Source organism: Oncorhynchus nerka, linkage group LG4 (assembly GCF_034236695.1).
Source record: "Oncorhynchus nerka isolate Pitt River linkage group LG4, Oner_Uvic_2.0, whole genome shotgun sequence".
NCBI classification, from domain to species: domain Eukaryota; kingdom Metazoa; phylum Chordata; class Actinopteri; order Salmoniformes; family Salmonidae; genus Oncorhynchus; species Oncorhynchus nerka.
Window position 1 is genome coordinate 82,263,227 of NC_088399.1, and position 22,323 is coordinate 82,285,549.

Consider the following 22,323-nt stretch of genomic DNA (forward strand, 5'->3'; position numbering starts at 1 on the left):
TGTAGGTAGAGTAATCTGATCCTAGAGCTGTTGTTAGGTTAAACTTATATTTAAAGTATAATATATGCATGACCCCAGTGGGAATGTTATGAAATTATAACACCATTATTACAACAAATAAATTATTATAATGATTGTAATTTTTGTAATTATTTTCAGTGTGGTGGGGGGGGTTACAGATACAATATACAAATTAACATAATTTCATATTCAGTTAATTCAGTTTCCATTTATTATTTTCCATTTGGTATTTTCCACATATATGTACCTGTAAACTTTTTTTGAAGGTACTGTACATAAATACACTGAACAAAAATAAAAACGCAACATGTAAAGTGTTGGTCCCATGTTTCATGATATGAAATAAAAGATCCAAGAAATGTTCCATATGCACAAAAAAATGTATTTCTCTCAAATTGTGTGCACATAATTAGTTTACATCCCTGTTAGTGAACATTTCTCATTTGCCAAGATAAACCATCCACCTGACAGGTGTGGTATATCAAGAAGCTGATTAAACAGCATTATCATTACACCTTGTGCTTGGGACAATAAAAGGTCACTCTAAAATGTGCAGTTTTGTCACACAACACAATATCACAGATGTCTCAAGTTTTGAGGGAGTGTGCAATTGAATTGCCAGAGGATTTAATGTTCTGAAACAAAGCTGAAAATGTGCCAGTTCTTCCATGGCCTGCATACTCACCAGACATGTCACCCAATGAGCAGGTGTGGGATGCTCTGGATCGCCGTGTATGACAGCGTGTTCCAGTTCCTGCCAATATCCAGCAACTTCGCACAGCTATTGAATAACGAGTGGTACAACCTTCCACAGGACACAATCAACAGCCTGATGAACTCTATCAAATCAAATGTTATTTGTCACATGCCCGAATGCAACAGGTGTAGGTAGACCTTACAGTGAAATGCTGACTTACAAGCCCTGAACCAACAATGCAGTTTGAAGAAAATACCTTCAAAAAGTTACAAATAAAAGTAACAAATAATTAATGAGCAGCAGTAAAATAACAACAGCGAGGATATATACAGAGGGTACCGGTACAGAGTCAATGTGTGGGGGCACCGGTTAGTCGAGGTAATTGGGGTAATATGTAGGTAGACTTATTAAAGTGATTATGCATAGATAATAACAGAGAGTAGCAGCACTGTAGAAAAGGGGGGCAATGCAAATAATCTGGGTAGCCATTTGATTAGATGTTCTTATGGCTTGGGGGTAGAAGCTGTTTAGAAGCCTCTTGGACATAGATTTGGCGCTCCTGTACCGCTTGCCGTGCAGTAGCAGAGAAAACAGTCTGTGCACACCAGATACTGACTGGTTTTCTGATCCACACCCCTACATTTTTTAAGGTATCTTTAACCAACAGATGCATATCTGTATTCCCAGTCATGTGAAATCCATAGATTAGGGCCTAATGAATTTATTTAAATGAACTGATTTCCTTATATGAACTGTAACTCAGTAAAATCTTTGAAATTGTTGCATGTTAAATTTATATTTTTGTTCAGTGTACAAAGTACTGGTAATTTTGATCATTAAAGAGCTAAAACGTTATAATAGATTTAGTACGTAAGGGAAAATAACCAAAAGGAAGTGAGCCTCCACCCACAATGTCCCATCCCATTCCCCCAACCCCACCCATCCAACATGTCTCCATCCAAAGAAAGCTAAAAAGTATCAATTATGAAAATACAGTTGAAGTTGGAAGTTTACATACACATAGGTTGGAGTCATTAAAACTTGTTTTTCAACCACTCCACAAATGTCTTGTTAACAAACTATAGTTTTGCAAAGTCGGTTAGGACATTTACTTTGTGCATGACACAAGTCATTTTTCCAACAATTGTTTACAGACAGATTATTTCACTTATCATTCACTTTCACTTATCATTCACTGTATCACACTTTTGTACCTGTTTCCTCCAGCATCTTCACAAGGTCCTTTGCTGTTGTTCTGGATTGATTTGCATTTTTCGCACCAAAGTACGTTCATCTCTAGGAGACAGAACGCGTCTCCTTCCTGAGCGGTATGACGGCTGTGTGGTCGTACTATTGTTTGTACAGATGAACGTGGTAACTTCAGGCATTTGGAAATTGCTCCCAAGAATTAACCAGACTTGTGGAGGTCTACAATCTGAGGTCTTGGCTGATTTCTTTTGGTTTTCCCATGATGTCAAGCAAAGGGGCACTGAGTTTTAAGGATGGCCTTGAAATACATCCACAGGTATACCTCCGATTGACTCAAATGATGCCAATTAGCCTTGCAGAAGCTTCATTTTCTGGAATTTTCCAAACTGGTTATATGCACAGTCAACTTAGTGTATGTAAACTTCTGACCCACTGGAATTGTGATACAGTGAATTATAAGTGAAATAATCTGTCTGTAAACAATTGTTGGAAAAATTACTTGTGTCATGCACAAAGTAGATGTCCTAACCGACTTGCCAAAACTATAGTTTGTTAACAATACATTTGTGGAGTGGTTGAAAAACAAGTTTTAATGATGCCAACCTAAGTGTATGTAAACTTCCGACTTCAACTGTATATGTATTTGTTGGCTTTAGCTGAGATTATTCTTTACAAAGTATACTTGTCCAGGCCTCAAATGTTCCTTGACTTGCACCATTCATTCTCTCTGTCAATAGTCTAATGTTATAACTTCTATGTGTAACTGAATCCACTGGTTAAATGGGAGAGAGTGAGGTGATGCCATCGAAGAGCCAATATATATATATATTTTGGCAGTGCTGCCTGCCAGCAGTAATTGTCTCTGATTGATTGAGAGATTCAAGTAGCTATCTTCGTTAAGTAATTAAGTAGATGCAATGCATTGAATATTTACATTCATGCACTTCGAAATAAATGTTTTAACTTTGTTCCAGAAGCATTAACTCAGGGCACTTACACATCATAAGGAATGTGCCTACCTGATTTAGGGGACACAATGAACAGGAGTTGGGGCCAGTTTAATAAAAATAAAAAAAAATTGTTGGTAAATACAGTCTGTGAACAAACTTAAAATGTATAAATTGATGGTTTGGATGCCAAGGTCATATTTTTCTATATTCTGTTCACATTAAAAAATTGTTCAGATTCACTTAGATCTGTGGACCATATTTTTTTAATGGTTAGCTTAGAATATACGCTTTCCAAAAGCTATTAATATATTACAGAGATCAGTCCTTTCGGGAGCCCAGATGATTTGTTTATAAATCCCATTGTTTTTTAAACAAAAATAGAAACATATTACATTGTACATCTGTGAACAGTAAAATGATCAGATACATTTCCTCAGGCTGTGGAAAGCATGGACACAATAAGCCTGACGCCTGCTATTGGTTATCAGTTCTAAAATATCCATTTAAAAAACACCTGCAAACCTTTAAGACATTCAACAGGGGCATAATATGACAAGTCTCCCTGTACCAGTGACACATTGACGAGTGCAGTAAATACTGAGGGAAGTTAGTCTGTTCTAACCACAGTTCTGGAAACTTCACACAAAAATATATTTTTTTACTTGTTGATGTTTGTGGTCCAGCTTGAACTTACCGGTAGCTTTTTAGCCCGCTACAGCTTTGGCAGTGAAGCATGTAGAGCAGGGAGGCAGCAGAAGACAGAAGGACAGAGAAAGTGGTTAACCACAGCATATGCTCATATGCAACCAGCCACACAGCAGCACATCCTCTATTCTGATAAACAAGTGTGTGTTAACAGTGTATGTGTGTGTTTGTGTGTGTGTGTGTGGGGGGGGGGTCTTCTTCTCTCCCCCATCCTTCAGTCAGGCTTCTCTTTCTTTCTCTATCTCTCCCTCCCTCCCTCCCTCCGACCTGTAACACAACACAACCTTGCAATGCTACATGGAGCATGACACAGACTCAGAACATGGGCCTACAGTAGTGTGTGTACTCCAACACAACAACAATAACATGGTTACTCTTCTCTTTAACAATGTTCACCGATGTTACCATATTAACATGGTTCCCATAAAGTGTGTTGTTGCGTAACATTCCATCCTGATTATGTGATGACAGTACATCTTTTCTTCTCTTCATCAGATTGAGCTATAATACAGAGATGGGAACAGAAACTTCTCACGCACTGACCACATACCATTGTAACTAAGAAGTTCTAGGACATTCTATCAAGATGAACTATTTGAGTAGTATTCCTGTACAGCACATAGTATTGGATAAAAGGTGAATACATACAGTTAAGATGTGGTAGGGTTCTCACCTCGAGCCATGCTTCTGCGGCTGTTGCATTTCACTACCAGTATGATGGTCACCAGCAGGTAAGGAGACACTACTAGTAGACTACACAGCAGCCTGGGCAGAGAGATGGACCACACTGGGACTGCTGGAGATGGGTCTGGCCCTGGAGCTGAAGATGGAACTGGGGAACGAATTACATGACCATTACCACACACAACAATAAGACACATTTTTATACGTCGCTTCAAATAAAGATCTAATGTGTGAGCAGAGTATTGCTCACCTGTCACAGTCATCCAGCTCTCTGGTGATTCTCCTTTAGGGTTGTTACACTTGTAGAGCCCTTCATCTGACTTGGATACTGCAGGGATGGTCATCTCCCCTGTAGTGTTGGTCATGATGAGGGATCCATCATTATGGAAATCAGCTCTGAAGTTTGAGGATGTTTTCTTCGTTTTCTTATCTTCATGTACGCAGCGCAGAGTCACAAAGTATCCCTCAGTCACAGGAATGGCAGGGCTCTCCAGGATCACAGCCCCATCTATATAACACAGGAGACGGTAGATATCAAATCAAATTGTATTGGTCGCATACACATGTTGAGCAGATGTTATAGCGGGTGTAGCAAAATGCTTGTGTTCCTAGCTCTAACAGTGCAGTAATATCTAACAATACACAACAAAACATACAAATCTAAAAGTAAAATAATGGAATTCAGGAAAATTGAAAAATTAGTACGAGCAATGTCGGAGTCCGGAGTAAAAATATACAGTACCAGTCAAAAGTTTGGACACACCTGCTCATTCCAGGTTTTTTCTTTATTTTCACTATTTTCTACATTGTAGAATAATAGTGAAGACATCAAAACTATTAAATAACACATGAAATCATGTAGTAATCAAAAAAGTGTTAAACAAATGAGATTCTTCAAAGTAGCCATTCTTTGTCTTGATGAAAGCTTTGCGCACTCTTGGCATTCTCTCAACCAGCTTCATTAGGTAGTCACCTAGAATGCATTTCAATTAACAGGTGTGCCTTGTTAAAAGTCAATTAAAAGTCAAATTTGTGGTATTTCTTTCCTTCTTAATGCATTTGCGCCAATCAGTTGTGTTGTGACAAGGTAGAGGTGGTAAACAGAAGATAGCCCTATTTGGTGAAAGACCAAGTCCATATTATGGCAAGAACAGCTCAAATGAGCAAAGAGAAATTACAGTCCATCATTACTTTAAGACATGAAGGTCAGTCAATGCGGAAAATTTCAAGAACTTTGAAAGTTTCTTCAAGTGCAATCACAAAAAAACATCAAGCGCTATGAATAAACTGGCTGTCATGAGGACCGCCACAGGAAAGGAAGACCCAGAGTTACCTCTGCTGTAGAGGATAAGTTCATTAGAGTTACCTGGCTGTCATGAGGACCATCACAGGAAAGGAAGACCCAGAGTTACCTCAGCTACAGAGGATAAGTTCATTAGAGTTACCAGCCTCAGAAATTGCAGCCCAAATAAATGCTTCACAGAGTTCAAGTAACAGACACATCTCAACATCAACTGTTCAGAGGAAACTGCGTGAATCAGGCCTTCATGGTCAAATTAATGCAAAAAAAACACTACTAAAGGTCACCAATAATAAGAAGAGACTTCCTTGGACCAAGAAACAAGAGCAATGGACATTAGACCGATGGAAATCTGTCCTCTGGTCTGATGAGTCCAAATTTGAGATTTTTGGTTCTAACCACCGTTACTTTGTGAGACGCAGAGTAGGTGGACGGATGATTTCCGCATGTGTGGTTCCCACCATGAAGCATGGAGGAGGAGGTGTGATGGTGTGGGGTTGCTTTGCTGGTGACACTGTCAGTGATTTATTTAGAATTCAAGGCACACATAACCAGCATGGCAACACAGCATTCTGTAGCAATACATCCTATCTGGTTTGCGCGTAGTAGGATTACCATTTGTTTTTCAACAGGACAATGACTCAACACACCTCCAGCATGTGTAAGGGCTATTTGACCAAGAAGGAGAGTGATGGAGTGCTGCATCAGATGACCTGGCCTCCACAATCACCCGACCTCAACCCAATTGAGATGGTTTGGGATGAGTTGGACCACAGAGGGAAGGAAAAGCAGCCAACAAGTGCTCAGCATATGTGGGAACTCCTTCAAGACTGTTGGAAAATAATTCCAAGTGAAGCTGGTTGAGAGAATGCCAAGAGTGTGCAAAGCTGTTATCAAGGCAAATGGTGGCTACTTTGAGGAATCTAAAATATAACATATATTTTGATTTGTTTAACACTTTTTTGGGTTACTACATGATTCCATGTGTGTTATTTCATAGTTTTGATGTCTTCACTATTATTCTATAATGCAGAAAATAGTAAAAAAAATAAAGAAAAACCCTTGAATGAGTATGTGTGTCCAAACTTTTGACTGGTACTGTATATATACAGTATATATGTGTGATGGGATGTATAGTGTGGTGGAAAATCTACCCTCATTTAATAATGAGGATGTATCTCTAGATAATGTATCTCCAGATAACAAGGTGGACGAAATTACGAAATTAGGGCACAAGTTGCCTTCCAGAGAGACATCAGAGATTGTAACATTCTTTGTTTCACGGAAACATGGCTCACTCGGGATATGTCGTCAGAGTCGGTACAGCCACCCAGTTTCTTCATGCATCGCGCAGACAAAAACAAACATCTCTCTTGTAAAAAGAAGGGCGGGGGTGTATGCCTTATGATTAACGACTCATGGTATTATCAGAACAACATACAGGAACTCAAGTCCTTTTGTTCACCTGACCTATAATTCCTTACAATCAAATGCCGACCTCATTATCTTCCAAGAGAATTCTCTTCGATTATAGTCACAGCCGTGTATATACCCCCCAAGCAGATACCTCATAGGCCCTGAAAGAACCTCACTGGACTCTATGTAAACTGTAAACCATACATCCTGAGGCTGCTTTATTGTAGCTTGGGATTTTAACAAAGCTAAGCGGAGAACAAGACTTCCTAAATTTTTATCCGCACATTGAATGCGCAACACGAGCTGGTAGCATTCTGGATCATTGCTACTCTAACTTCCGCGATTCATACAAAGCCCTCCCCCGCCCTGCCTTCAGCAAATCTGACCATGACTCCATTTTGTTGCTCCCAGCCTATAGACAGAAACTAAAACAGGAAACACCCGTGCTCAGGTCTATCCAACGCTGGTTTGACCAATTGGATTCCACGCTTCAAGATTGCTTTGATCACATGGACTGGAATATGTTCCGGATAGTCTCAGACAATAACATTGATGTATACTCTGACTCGGTGAGCGAGTTTATTAGCAAGTGCATCAGAGATGTCCTACCCACTGTGACTATTAAAAACTTTCCTAACCAGAAACCGTGGATTGATGGCAGCATTCTCGCAAAACTGAACGCGTGAACCACCACTTTTAATCATGGCAAGGTGACTAGAAGCATGACCGAATACAAACAGTGCAGGTATTCCCTCCGCAAGGCAATCAAACAAGCAAAGCGTCAGTATAGAGACAAAGTAGAGTCGCAATTCAACGGCTCAAACACAAGACGTATGTGGCAGGGTCTACAGTCAATCACGGATTACAAAAAGAAAGCCAGCCCCTCTGCGTCTTGCTCCCAGACAAATTAAACAACTTCTTTGCTCACTTTGAGGACAATTCAGTGCCACTGACCCGGTCCACTACCAAAGCCTGTGGACTGTCCTTCTCCGTGGCCAACGCGAGTAAAACATTTAAACGTGGCCTCCCGGGTGGCACAGTGGTTAAGGGCACTGTACTGCAGCGCCAGCTGTGCCATCAGAGACTCTGGGTTTGCGCCCAGGCTCTGTCGTAACCAGGCCACGACCGGGAGGTCCGTGGGGCGACGCACAATTGGCCTAGCGTCGCCCGGGTTAGGGAGGGGTTGGCCGGTAGGGATGTCCTTGTCTCATCGCGCACCAGCGACTCCTGTGGCGGGCCGGGCGCAGTGCGCGCTAACCAAGGTTGCCAGGTGCACGGTGTTTCCTCCGACACATTGGTGCGGCTGGCTTCCGGGTTGGATGCGCGCTGTGTTAAAGAAGCAGTGCGGCTTGGTTGGGTTGTGTATCGGAGGACGCATGACTTTCAACCTTCGTCTCTCCCGAGCCCGTACGGGAGTTATAGCGATGAGACAAGATAGTAGCTACTAAAAAACAATTGGATACCATGAAATTGGGGAGAAAAATTGGGTAAAATTCAAAAATAAAATACAAATATTTAAACGTGTTAATCCTTGCAAGGCTGCTGTCCTAGACGGCATCCCTAGCTGCGTCCTCAGAGGCTGGTGTGTTTACGGACATATTCCATCAATCCCTATCCCAGTGTGCTGTCCCCACATTCTTCAAGATGGCCACCATTGTTCCTGTTCCTAAGAAGCTAAGTTAACTGAACAAAATTACTATCGCCCCTTTGCACTCACTTCTGTCATCATGAAGTGCTTTGAGAGACTATTCAAGGATCATATCACCTCCACCCTACCTGATACACTAGACCCACTTTGCTTACCGCCCCAATAGTTCCACTGACGATGCAATCGCCATCACACTGCACACTGCCCTATCCCATCTGGACAAGAGGAATACCTATGTAAGAATGCTGTTCATTGACTACAGCTCAGCATTTAACACCATAGTACCCTCCAAACTTGTCATTAAGATCGACGACCCCGCCCTGTGCAACACCGGACAGAGGAAGGTTGGAAAAAAGTGTTATGGACAGACAAATCTAAGTTTGAGGTGTTCGGATCACAAAGAAGAACATTCGTGAGATGCCGAAGAAAAAAAAAGATGCTGGAGGAGTGCTTGACGCCATCTGTTAAGCATGGTGGAGGCAATGTGGTAGTCTGGGAGTGCTTGACGCCATCTGTTAAGCATGGTGGAGGCAATGTGGTAGTCTGGGAGTGCTTGACGCCATCTGTTAAGCATGGTGGAGGCAATGTGGTAGTCTGGGAGTGCTTGACGCCATCTGTTAAGCATGGTGGAGGCAATGTGGTAGTCTGGGAGTGCTTGACGCCATCTGTTAAGCATGGTGGAGGCAATGTGGTAGTCTGGGAGTGCTTGACGCCATCTGTTAAGCATGGTGGAGGCAATGTGGTAGTCTGGGAGTGCTTGACGCCATCTGTTAAGCATGGTGTAGGCAATGTGGTAGTCTGGGAGTGCTTTGGTGGTGGGAAAGTGGGAGATTTGTACAGGGTAAAAGGGATCTTGAAGAAGGAAGGCTATCACTCCATTTTGCAATGCCATGCCATACCCTGTGGACGGTGCTTAATTGGAGCCATGGGATCAGTTTGACCGTATGGTACGTAAGAAGTGCCCATCAAGCCAATCCAACTTGTGGGAGGTGCTTCAGGGAGCATGGTGTGACATCTCTTCAGATTACCTCAACAAATTGACAACTAGAAGCCAAAGGTCCGCAAGGCTGTAATTGCTGCAAATTGAGGATTATTTGACGAGAGCAAAGTTTGAAGGACACAAGTATTATTTCAATTAAAAATCATTATTTATAACCTTGTCAACGTCTTGACTATATTTCCTATTCATTTGTCAAACTCATTTCATGTATGTTTTCATGGGAAACAGGGACATTTCTATGTAACCCCAAAAGGTAGTGTATGTGTATGTGTGTGGAGAGAGACAAAACTGGGTTACAGGGTACAGACTATAATGGAGAGGTTGTCTCAGTCTGTCGCAACTTAGTGAGGACAATAGGTGCCAAGGTGACAGGAAGTCACTCCAGACATACTTCCTCTAACAGTAGCTCAACGGTTTCCCCAAGTTGGGCAAGCAAGGGCCACACACACACACAAAACATGAATATTTTGCCCAGAAACAGGCTCCAAACAGAACAACAGCTCTATCATTGGTGTGCAGGATATAAACTGTACTCTGTCTCCAGTTAAGCTAAGAGGAACCAGTTAGTTTCTGTCAGTTCTTGGCTGAGCGCCCAGACATCATGGTGGTCATTCTACACACACAGGCCTCTATTCATGCCAAATATACTTTTCTATCTTATATGAGTTAGTTTCTTTAACAATCTCAAGCCCAATGCCTAAGCTTAAAATAAGGATATTTTAGTACACAAGCATTAGTAAGGTTTAACAGAAAATGCAATCACAATAGACATTATGGGCAGTATGTGGATAGAATATATAGTATATCGGAATAATACATGGATAGAATAGTATATGTACAGCAATAGTTGAATAGGATGGACTCGGCTAGAATACAGTACATGCATATGAAATGGGTAAAACAGTATGTAAACATTATTAAAGTGACCAGTGTTCCATGTCTATGTACATAGGGCAACAGCCTCTAAGGTACAGGGTTTAGTATCCGGGTTGTAGCCGGCTAGTGAGAGTGACTAAATTCAGGGCAGGGTACTGGGTGGAGGCCGGCTAGCGATGGCTATTTAAATGTCTGATGCTCTTAGATAGATGCTGTTTTTCAGTCTCTCGGTCCTAGCTTTGATGCACCTATTCTGACCTCGCCTTCTGGATGATAGCAGGGTGAACAAACTGTGGCTCGGGTGGCTGAGGTCCTTGATGATCTTCTTGGCCTTCCTTTGACACCGGGTGCTGTAGATGTCCTGAAGGGCAGGCAGTGCGCTCCAGGTGATGTGTTGGGCTGACCGCACCACGCTCTGGAGAGCCATTTGGTTGAGGGGGGTGGAGTTTCCCATCCCAGCCGTTGATACAGCCTGACAGGATGCTTTCAATGGTGCATCTGTAATAGTTTGTGAGGGTCTTAGAGGCCAAGCTGAATTAGTTCAGCCTCCTGAGGTTGAAGAGGCGCCGTGGTGCCTTCTTCACCACACTGTCTGTGTGGCTGGACCATTTCAGTTTTTCAGTGATATGTACGCCGAGGGACTTGAAGGTTTTCACCTTCTCCACTGCGGCCCCGTCGATGTGGTTGGGGTCGTGCTCCCTCTGCTATCTCCCGAAGTCCACGATCAGCTCCTTCATTTTATTGATGTTGAGGGAGAGGTCATTTTCCTGGCACCACTCCACCAGGGCGTGTAGGCTGTCTTGTCTTTTTTGTTAATCAGGTCTATACCTCTGTTGTGTCGTCTGAAAACTTGATGATTGAGTTGGAGGTGTGCATGACCACGCAGTCATTGATAAACAGGGAGTACAGGAGAGGGCTGAGCACACACCCTTGTGGGGCTCCTGTGTTGAGGATCAGCGTGGTGGAGGTGCTGTTGCCTATCTTCACCACCTGGGGGCGGCCCATCAGGAAGTCCAGGACCCAGTTGCGCAGGGCTGGGTTCAGACCCAATAATAAAAATATAATAACAATCTCTGTACACTATACTACAGAAACAACACAATATTCTCTGTCATCAGATATGAATGCAACAGCTTTTGGACATACCATGTACTGTGATGTTAACAGCATTGCTGTGTTCTCCAGACCCAGACTCACACCAGTACACTCCACTGTCAGATGGTACTGCTGATATGGTGCATGAAGACCCTTTAAAAAATCCCCAGTCAGTGGGACACTCTTCAGTCCCTCCTTTCAGTGTGTTCCTCACCACTCTCCATCCAGTAGAGCCCCTCTGAACCTCACAGCTCAGAGAGACAGACTCATATTCAAAGAACTGAGATCTGTCAGGACTGATGCTCAGAGAGGCTAGAGAGAAAGAGAGACAACATATTGACCACCCTTCATATCTTCTATCTCTCTACATAAACATTGCTATCACAACAAATAGATCAGAACAAATGTGTGTAACAGTATAGCTTTAGTCCGCCCCTCGCCCTGGGCTCGTACCAGGGACCCTCTGCACACAGACAACTGACACCCACGAAGCATCTTACCCATCTGGCCACAACTACTTCAGGTCTCAGAGCGAGTGACGTAACAATTGAAACGCTATTAGCGCACACCACCGCTAACTAGCTAGCCATTTCACATCGGTTACATGTGCATTGACCACCATTGTGACTTTAATGAGCAATGAAAACAAAGACATAAACTAGTAGGGTGTCCAATAAAATTAAATAAATATTGTTACCAATGGGTAGAATATATATAATTTTGTAGATAATCCTCTAGTAAAACTAACGGTCCAAACCTCATGTCTCTATCACAATCCGTTCAATGTTTATTGGAGTTTTTACCCTTGTAGGATGGCCAAAATTAGGATGGCTAAATTAATGGAGGCCAGAGAAATAAAATGTTGTTTTTTTTTTAAAGGAAAATTGCACAACGTCGCCTCAGCTAGGCTGGATGGCTGCTGTGCAAGAATGAAGGCTACCTGACAGGCTCACTTTCCTGTTGAACTCGTCATGATTCTTCTCGAATCCTCAGAACATAAAACAACAAGGTAAGATAGATATCGAATTTGAGACATTACGTAGTATTTTCATATTTTAGTATGCACTTTTCATATTAATGTGAAATCTCTGTTCTTTTTCAACGATTTCTCACAAAAGCACGTCTATTTCGTTGAAATGTCAACGAAGCACTGAGCATGCGTTTTATTTTTCAAAGCATTTTACATTTAATTCAGCTCACGTTATGTTCATGTTTACTTACGCGACCCGCGGAAACAACTTTTGAAGATGACCACCACAAAATTCCTCAAAGGTTTCTGCGAGAAAGCTAGACTGTTCTGTCAACAAAGGTCGGTGCTTATCAGATGTATTAGGTTACGAAATCCGACTTTTTGGATATACTGTTAAGAACCCAATTGAACGGTTCAGGCAATAAATAATCATATTTGTAAAAAATATATTCTATTCAATAAGAAAAGGTTTAATATCTCCAACAAGCGTTTTCTCCCACTCTGGACAGCCTATAACTAGATTATAGAAATTAACAGTGGTGGAAAAAGTACCCAATTGTCATACTTAAGTAACAGTATAGATACATTAATGGAAAGTTACTCAAGTAAAAGTAAAAGTCACCCAGTAAAATACTTCTTGAGTAAAAATCTAATAGTATTTGGTTCTAAATATACGTAAGTATCAAAAGTAAATATAATTGATAAAATATACTTAAGTATCAAAAGTAAAAGTCTAAATCATTTCAAATTTCTTCTATTAAGCAAAGCATTTTCTTGTTTTTAAAATGTATGGATAGCCAGGGGCACACTCCAACACTCAGACATAATTTACAAAAGATGCATTTGTGTTAAGTGAGTTCGTAAAATCGGAGGCAAAAGAGATGACCATGCGTTATCTTGATAAGTGTGTGAATTGGACAATTTTCCTTTCCTGCATTGAAAATGTACATTTGGGTGTCAGGAAAAATGTATGGAGTAATAAGTACATTGTTTTCTTTAGGAATGTAGTGAAGTTGTAAAAGTTGTCAAAAATATAAATCGTAAAGTACAGATACCCCAAAAAACGGCTTAAAGTACTACTTAAATTATTTTTACGTAAGTAGTTTACACCACTGGAAATAAATGTTTAGAAGTGAATATTGAAACCTACTAACCATTAATTTGAGCATGTCCAGAGTATATCACAGTATTCAGCACTAGAAAGATAGAGGGAGAGAGACAGACAGAGCACAGCATTTTACTACTTAACATAGTGCAGTGCACATTTATAATATTGCTCAAGTTCAAGATTCCTCTTCTTGAAGCTACATTTGATCTAAATTGCATCTACATTCCCTCCACTCATGGAGCTTGGAAATGTTGACTGATGACACAACTGAAACAGTCGCCCGACTTACTGCAGAGGAGCATGTAGAGAGAGGTGTGCTGCTCCATCCTGTAGAGATGCTGCTGACTGATAGACTGAGCAGCAGAATGCATTATATAAACCCCCGCATTACCTTGTACTGACGCTGCAACCTGGACTCAGGGGTAGACATAACATTGTAGATGGCTCCCGAGTGGCGCAGCGGTCTAAGGCACTGGATCTTTGCTAGAGGCGTCACCACTACAGACCCTGGTTAGATTCCAGGCTGTATCACAACCGGCTGTGAATGGGAGTCCCATAAGTCCCATTGGCCCAGCGTCGTCCGGGTTAGGGTTTGGCCAGGGTCATTGTAAATAAGAATTTGTTCTTACTTGCCTAGCTAAATAAATGTTAAATAAATAGAAAAAAATATGGGACACTAATAATTATGAAATGTTATGTTTCGTATGGTATGAATTTTTGGATGTCCATCATCCATTAGGTATTATATGTTATGAATTGCAATTCATTCAATATGTTACTAAATGTAAATATGATAAACGTATGATATGTTATGAATTCCAATGTGTTGTGGCTAACGTTAGGTAGGTTAGGGGTTAAGGTTAGGATTAGGGGAAGGGTTAGCTAACATGCTAAGTAGTTGCAAAGTAGCTAAAAGGTAGTAAGTAGTTGCATAGTTAGCTAAAATGCTAAAGTTGTCCGTGATGAGATTCAAACATGCAACCTTTGGATTGCTAGATGTTCGCATTATACACCCACCCCGAACAACAACCCTACTTTTGTTTTTGCCTTTACTGCAGTGGGCTACATCAAGGTCACACAGAGTGTTTCTTGGTAGTCTTAAACTAATCTACTTTGAAACAAAAGTTTGCACCTCACTAGGGTTGCAAAGGGCTGGAAACTTTCCGGTAGATTTCCAGCATTTTTCCGGAAATCCCCCATGGGAAGTTAAGCCTGGGAATTTAGGGAATTTTTCTTAAATTCATCAAAAAAGTGAACTTATAACAGTGGACCTTTTTTTGTTGAATACACATAAGGCAATTCTACGTCTTGTAGCACATTTTGGTTAAACTATCCCCAATTCAATGAAATGTCAACCCTCTGCATGCACAGTCCACTCTTCCATCACATGTACAGCTGATTTTCAAGCTCTTGCACACTAATGAGATGCTATTGAGCCCACACTACTACAAAGAAGTTGTTTAATCTAACTGCTTAACTATTTATCTGTACATGGAATTGTATATATCTTTTTTCTTACTCCTTTTTTTCTGATCTTAACAGGAAAATGCCATGGACACTATCTGATGTGTGGAGACATTTCACTGCAGCTAATGTAGAAGGAAAAGCTGTGTACATTTGCAAATACTGTGCCAAATCATATGCCAAGTGCATGAAGTTCCCTAAGCGCTCACAACAAGCAACCTCTGACAAAAATCCCTCTACTTCCATTTGAGGTGAAAATGATGAATAAGACACCTTATCGATAGCAACAGCTCACGATAAGCTCACCTCCTGGAATCAGAAGTGTTTTTGACACAATGGAGGAGCATAGTCAGAGAAATGCTGATGAATGTCTTGCTCAAGCTGTGTATGCAACTGGTTCACCTCTGAGCTAACTTATTTTCCACCATAATTTGCAAATAAATTCATAAAAAATTCTACAATGTGATTTTCTGGATTTTTTTCTCATTTTGTCTGTCATAGTCGAAGTGTAGCTATGATGAAAATTACAGGCCTCTCTCATCTTTTTAAGTGGGAGAACTTGCATAATTGGTGGCTGACTAAAAACTTTTTTGCCCCACTGTACATCACAGAAGACTGAAATATAACTAAACCGTTTGACATAGAAACATTGGGTTTTTGGCAGGGTTTCTGAAATAATGTTTATTGATTATGATAAATATGAATAACATTCCACCCATGAGGCTACTAGCTAATTTGACAACAGGAAAGGGCTACGTCACTTTTTGTCACATGTAACCATTGCAAATGCAAGATATCATACTCATTTGAGTGTTCGGATAATGTTACGTCTAATCCATAAGACTAGGCTGGACACTCAGACCAAACTCATAGATACAGAGAGAGAGAGTTGCAAAAATTATGAAGCTTTCATATCAAATCACATATTTTGCAGATGTTATCGCGGGTGTAGTGAAACACGTATGTTCCTAGATCCAACAGTGCAGTAATACAAAACAATGGACGCAAATCCCCCCCAAAACTAAGAAAGGAATGAAGAAATATATAAATATAAGAACGAGCAATGTCAAGAGTCCAGAATATAAATATATTTGTATATGATGATGTGTATAGACATTATGGACAGTATATGAATAGAAAAGGTATGCGCAGTAGTTACATAGGATGAGCCTTGACTACAATACAGTATATAAATATGTCTGGTCCGGACATACATCGGCTGATGTAACAAGGGCTTTATAAATACATTTGGTTGTTTGATTGAAGTGGGTAAAACAGTATGTAAACATTATTAAATTGATCAGTGTTCAATGACTAGGTACATAGGGCAGCAGTCTCTCTAAGGTGCAGGATTGAGTAGCCGGCTAGCAACAGTGACTAAAGTTCATGGCATGATGACGGGTTGCCATTGTATAGGAGGGTTTCGTTTATCTTAATGTTTGTTTCTTTATTAATTTAGTCTGTAATCTGTGATTGACTACGGCGGCTTGCACCTCTAACGTTTGTTTGCAATATTATAGAAAATGATGTATATTTAGTTTCCTTAGGGAGACGAGAATATTGGGGTAGAATTTTGTGCTTCACTGTCGCTGATCCACACTCCAGTCCAGTTGGTGGCGGTAATGCAATTTAAAAGTTGGTTGCCAACCTCAATAAAATAATCCACAGAAGAAGGCAAAAGTGAAAGTAGATGTGGCAAATTTTTCTACGGTTTTCTGGAATGTTCGCCTGTATTCCTTCAAATGTTCAATATGTTATGGTTAATTTAACTTCAATCTAAGTGCAAAATATACTTTTTATTTCGAATGGGCCGATGAAAAAAGCCTAGCCCCAAAGACCTTCTGTAGACTTATTTAACGCGGAGTTTTTCCTCTACTTGATATTTGCATCTCCCTGTTCCAGTGATATGAAGAGTTATTCGTCAGGCTCACTGGGAATTATTTTGATTTCTCTACTACTGGAAACAGGTAGGCTAAGGTCTTATCGAACCATAATTGGGAGTCCTAAGTACTGTATGGTGTTTATCTGGCTAAATACAACAACAAGGAAACGATGGAAAAATTGAACTTGCAATATTGTTTAGTTTTTTTAAGGGCAGTATATTTAACCGGCAGAAAATGAATGTCGTCGGGAAGGCTGAGGCTAACCTAGGCAGGGGATAGTGGTTGCGAGATCGGGACTATCATCTAGGATTGATTTGCATTCCGGGTAATACACTTGTGTACTACATGGACCGGTTTATACAGCATTTTCCATTCAGGCTGCAAATGCATAATTCTCCTCCCTAACTACCTTTAATAGCGGAGAAAATGTGACTCACCAGCTGGATTTGGTCTTATGTAACAACATTTGAATAATTTATTTTTATTTTTACATTGGATAAACGTATTGACTCAGAGCTACAAAATGGTATATCATACATAACATTTTTGAGGAACAATTGCAAGTAAATCTGCTTTGAAAGTTGATACACTTGTTAACTCACTTTTGAGAAAAGGGCCTTTGAATGTTTTGGTACCTACTGGAGAGCTCTCCTTTGTCTACACCTGTTCAGCATCATTCACACCCTCTTAAGCCAGGCCCACTCATCTCTTTAAGGATTCACATGAGGTCATGTGCTAAACAGTGAGTGGTGTAGTAAAGATTAAGACAAAAATTGGTAGTAGCCTACAATAAGGAAAAGTTCCAGGTAAACAGAAAGTGTCCAGATAAAAATATTAGATGACGCTTACCCAGACATAACTGTCTAAATTAATGGGTCATGTGAAATAAATGCTAGAACCCCCAGCCACATCCAGTGGTGTCATACTTGAGTAAAAGTATAAATCTTTTCAAATTCCTTATATTTAACCAGGTGGCACAATTTGTCTCTTTTTTTAATTTAATTGACGGATAGCCAGGGGCACACTCCAACACTCGGTTATAATTTAAAAACAAAGCGTTTGTGTTTAGTGAGTCTGACAGATCAGATGCAGTAGGGATGTTCTCTTGATAAGTGTGTGAATTGGACAATTTTCTTGTCAAAATGTAATGAGTACTTTTGGGTGTCAGGGAAAATGTATGGAGTAGAAAGTACATTATTTTCTTTCGGAATATAGTGAAGTAAAAGTAAAATTGGCCAAAAATATAAATAGTAAAGTAATGTACAGATACCCCCCAAAACGACATAGGTAGTAAGTCACAAAATCATGTTACGACCACACATAAATATTCATTTTATATATCAATATTTTCCTAAGTGGATGGGTCTCTACAGAAGGTGTAAACAGTACAGCCAAATTGTTACTTGCATAGTAGCAATATCAGAAATAGTTAGTGTCAAATTAGAGGGGACACAGGGAGCTACTAGTAGGTAGCTAATATGGCTAATTGGCAATTATAAGTAGCAATCTATCGGTATGTTAGATAGCTAGATGACTATGAAGAGGCACTACTGGCTAGTGTCACAACAAGACATCGTAGAACACCTTTATGTACAATAAGTTGATTTTTTTGTTTGCATTGAAACAATTAGATGAATAGCTAGCATGGTTATTTGTTTTCTACCACAGATGGCTATCAAGCTATGATGCACTAAAGTTACCCTAGAAGGGATCACTAATGGTATGTGACTCTTCAAAAACAAAGGACCTATCTGAAAGCATCTGAAACTATCAGTGTAACGTTGTTAGTGTAATGTTGCTTTAGCTTTTGTTTATTTTTTTTAGGCCCAGCTCTCACACTGTGTGTGTGTGTGTCTCTCAGTCAGTCTGTCTCAGCATGTCTGTGGCCATCTGTCTGCTTAGGAGTTCCATATGTGACTGCAGGAGAGTAGAGGCGAACAAGACTGGAGGGCATCTTCACTGAGCAATGAGAACATGTAGGACATGTACAAGTAAACATCCATATTGGGTACTACTACATGGATAGATAGGAGGCAGAGATTGTGAGTATAGAGGAAACTACTGTATTTTGAAAGTCATTACCTGTCATTATCTAGCAGTGATTGTGTCATACACAGACAGTGTCTGAAGCACCCCTTCTCCTCATAGGCAGTACTCAAATGCGTTGGACTTGTTGCAGAGTTACTGTCATGTTGCTGAGTTATAACCGATTCTCCTCCTTTCTCCCAAATTGTGCACTTGCATACTTCCATGATGAGGAGTTTGCAAGTGCACACCGTAAGAGAAGGATGAAAAATTGGGATGTAGCCCTCCTGTGCTCTCTCAACCACCTATTTACGCCTGTTCCTGTAGCTGAGGGTTACAGTGATATTACAATGAGGGGTTTCGATTAAGCTGGCCAGGGTGGGCATGCACTGGGTGAAAAGTGATCATTTTGAAAACCAGGTTGCCAACCGGGTGTGAGCGGGGTGCCATGTTCAAAGCCCACAGCGAAGTCGGCTCAAAACAAAGTGATGTTTGTCAATATCGTGAAGACACATGCAAAGTGTTTGCTCTTGGTATAAATACTAATATATACCGTATCTACATTTAACATTTACATTTAAGTCATTTAGCAGACGCTCTTATCCAGAGCGACTTACAAATTGGTGCATTCACCTTATGACCTCCAGTGGAACAGTAGTGCATCTAAATCTTTTCAGGGGGGGGGGTGAGAGGGATTACTTTATCCTATCCTAGGTATTCCTTAAAGAGGTGGGGTTTCAGGTGTCTCCGGAAGGTGGTGATTGACTCCGCTGTCCTGGCGTCGTGAGGGAGTTTGTTCCACCATTGGGGGGCCAGAGCAGCGAACAGTTTTGACTGGGCTGAGCGGGAACTGTACTTCCTCAGTGGTAGGGAGGCGAGCAGGCCAGAGGTGGATGAACGCAGTGCCCTTGTTTGGGTGTAGGGCCTGATCAGAGCCTGGAGGTACTGAGGTGCCGTTCCCCTCACAGCTCCGTAGGCAAGCACCATGGTCTTGTAGCGGATGCGAGCTTCAACTGGAAGCCAGTGGAGGGAGCGGAGGAGCGGGGTGACGTGAGGAGAACTTGGGAAGGTTGAACACCAGACGGGCTGCGGCGTTCTGGATGAGTTGTAGGGGTTTAATGGCACAGGCAGGGAGCCCAGCCAACAGCGAGTTGCAGTAATCCAGACGGGAGATGACAAGTGCCTGGATTAGGACCTGCGCCGCTTCCTGTGTGAGGCAGGGTCGTACTCTGCGGATGTTGTAGAGCATGAACCTACAGGAACGGGCCACCGCCTTGATGTTAGTTGAGAACGACAGGGTGTTGTCCAGGATCACGCCAAGGTTCTTAGCGCTCTGGGAGGAGGACACAATGGAGTTGTCAACCGTGATGGCGAGATCATGGAACGGGCAGTCCTTCCCCGGGAGGAAGAGCAGCTCCGTCTTGCCGAGGTTCAGCTTGAGGTGGTGATCCGTCATCCACACGGATATGTCTGCCAGACATGCAGAGATGCGATTCGCCACCTGGTCATCAGAAGGGGGAAAGGAGAAGATTAATTGTGTGTCGTCTGCATAGCAATGATAGGAGAGACCATGTGAGGTTATGACAGAGCCAAGTGACTTGGTGTATAGCGAGAATAGGAGAGGGCCTAGAACAGAGCCCTGGGGGACACCAGTGGTGAGAGCACGTGGTGTGGAGACGGATTCTCGCCACGCCACCTGGTAGGAGCGACCTGTCAGGTAGGACGCAATCAAGCGTGGGCCGCGCCGGAGATGCCCAACTCGGAGAGGGTGGAGAGGAGGATCTGATGGTTCACAGTATCGAAGGCAGCCGATAGGTCTAGAAGGATGAGAGCAGAGGAGAGAGAGTTAGCTTTAGCAGTGCGGAGCGCCTCCGTGATACAGAGAAGAGCAGTCTCAGTTGAATGACTAGTCTTGAAACCTGACTGATTTGGATCAAGAAGGTCATTCTGAGAGAGATAGCGGGAGAGCTGGCCAAGGACGGCACGTTCAAGAGTTTTGGAGAGAAAAGAAAGAAGGGATACTGGTCTGTAGTTGTTGACATCGGAGGGATCGAGTGTAGGTTTTTTCAGAAGGGGTGCAACTCTCTCTCTCTCGTATCTGCCTTCCCAAGTAAAACTAGTACAATTCTAACATGTACTATATGGAAAATACTTGTATGTTTTCCGACCGATGAACCATACTGTCTTGTTGACAATATGGCCTGGCGGTGCAGATTAGTGTTAGATTTGAGCTGGGCGCTTCTCCCTCACCGCCTTCATCCATTCATATCACGGGCCAAGCCCGGTGCACCCCGGTCCAGCTTAATTCAACTACCTCAATATAAGGGCTACACTACGGCGTGGTAGTGTCCACAGTAGAAGAAAAATGGAGTTGTATTCATATTGTAGTCCGATGATCCTCCCCCGCTGAGTTCTTGTATGTGACATTTTGTTTGTTTATTGCAAGTCAAGCGTTTGTTTGCATGCCAGTGAATATTGTCAACCTTAAAGTATTTCATGATTATATTCTGCAGGGAACAGTACCAGAGCCTTTGTAAGGGGGAATATGATCTATGATATGGATTGGAATCAGTCTGATTCTTTTGACTTTCTGTTGTCTGATCATCATCAATGATATTTCTAACTTTACTGATGAGGAAGAAGAGGGCAGGCTTATCCGTTGTCCCTGAAATGCTTGAAGTGTTCAGTCAAAATTACAGTGCCACTTTGTTACCACTAGTCACATATTCAATAAGATGTTCTGCAGAAACTGTACAGAAATGTTATTGCCTCAATGAGGCTTTGCCAGTCATATGTTGGAAACCATTATCAAGGAAACATACAGTAGTTAAACAATTTGTGTAGATAGTAACCTGTTTGTTGAACACCAGTGATTCTAAAAACAAGAATAACTGGTACCTGTAGGACAATGTCTCTATCACAGCTCACCGAGGGTACAGTAAGGTACTGTATATCCTTAATAAAATAAGTAGTGATGGTTAATTGTGCATGCTTCTTATTTTACATTCGATATGGAACAACTTAATATGCAATATAGTTTTGGGGCTAGAGGTGTCATTACACATCCTGGTTCGATTCCAGGCTGTATCACAACCGTCCGTGATTGGGCATCCCATAGGGCGGCGCACAATTGGCCCAGCGTCGTCCAGGTTAGGGTTTGGCCTGTGGTAGGCCGTCATTGTAAATAAGAATTTGTTCTTAACTGACTTGCCTGGTTAAATAAAATAAATACTTATGGCTTGCATTGTTGTTAATTTCCTCCCTGAGATTTG

The 22,323-nt window shown here is 41.5% G+C and overlaps 2 protein-coding genes and 1 long non-coding RNA gene across 6 annotated transcripts in view; 2 read left to right on the plus strand and 1 right to left on the minus strand.

The window, feature by feature from the left end:
• Window positions 1-209: 209 nt before the first annotated feature.
• On the minus strand, window positions 210-14,068 carry LOC115128671 (low affinity immunoglobulin gamma Fc region receptor II-like). Of its 2 annotated transcripts, XM_029658743.2 has the most exons (6): window positions 13,969-14,068; window positions 13,726-13,767; window positions 11,653-11,913; window positions 4,517-4,774; window positions 4,256-4,414; window positions 210-4,083 (listed from the first exon to the last, which is right to left on the minus strand). In XM_029658743.2, exons 1-6 carry the CDS (start codon window positions 14,048-14,050, stop codon window positions 4,040-4,042), a joined length of 846 nt encoding a protein of 281 aa, XP_029514603.1. In that variant the 5' UTR covers window positions 14,051-14,068; the 3' UTR covers window positions 210-4,039. The 2 variants fall into 2 exon arrangements, with proteins under 2 accessions (XP_029514603.1, XP_064874006.1); XM_065017934.1 differs by lacking the exon at window positions 13,969-14,068 and having other exon boundaries at window positions 13,726-13,940.
• On the plus strand, window positions 12,401-15,604 carry LOC135571471 (uncharacterized). The gene is made up of 2 exons (XR_010463846.1): window positions 12,401-12,610; window positions 15,222-15,604. It is a non-coding gene; the product is annotated as an uncharacterized LOC135571471 (long non-coding RNA).
• Window positions 15,605-16,818: 1,214 nt separating this feature from the next.
• Window positions 16,819-22,323, plus strand: part of LOC115128673 (putative selection and upkeep of intraepithelial T-cells protein 1 homolog) — a 34,018-nt gene continuing 28,513 nt past the window's right edge. For all 3 annotated transcript variants that reach the window (XM_029658745.2, XM_065017932.1, XM_065017933.1), the window contains exon 1: window positions 16,819-17,110. In XM_029658745.2, coding sequence (XP_029514605.1) covers window positions 17,050-17,110 — 61 coding nt within the window. In that variant the 5' untranslated portion in view covers window positions 16,819-17,049. The remainder of the gene's footprint in view (window positions 17,111-22,323) is intronic.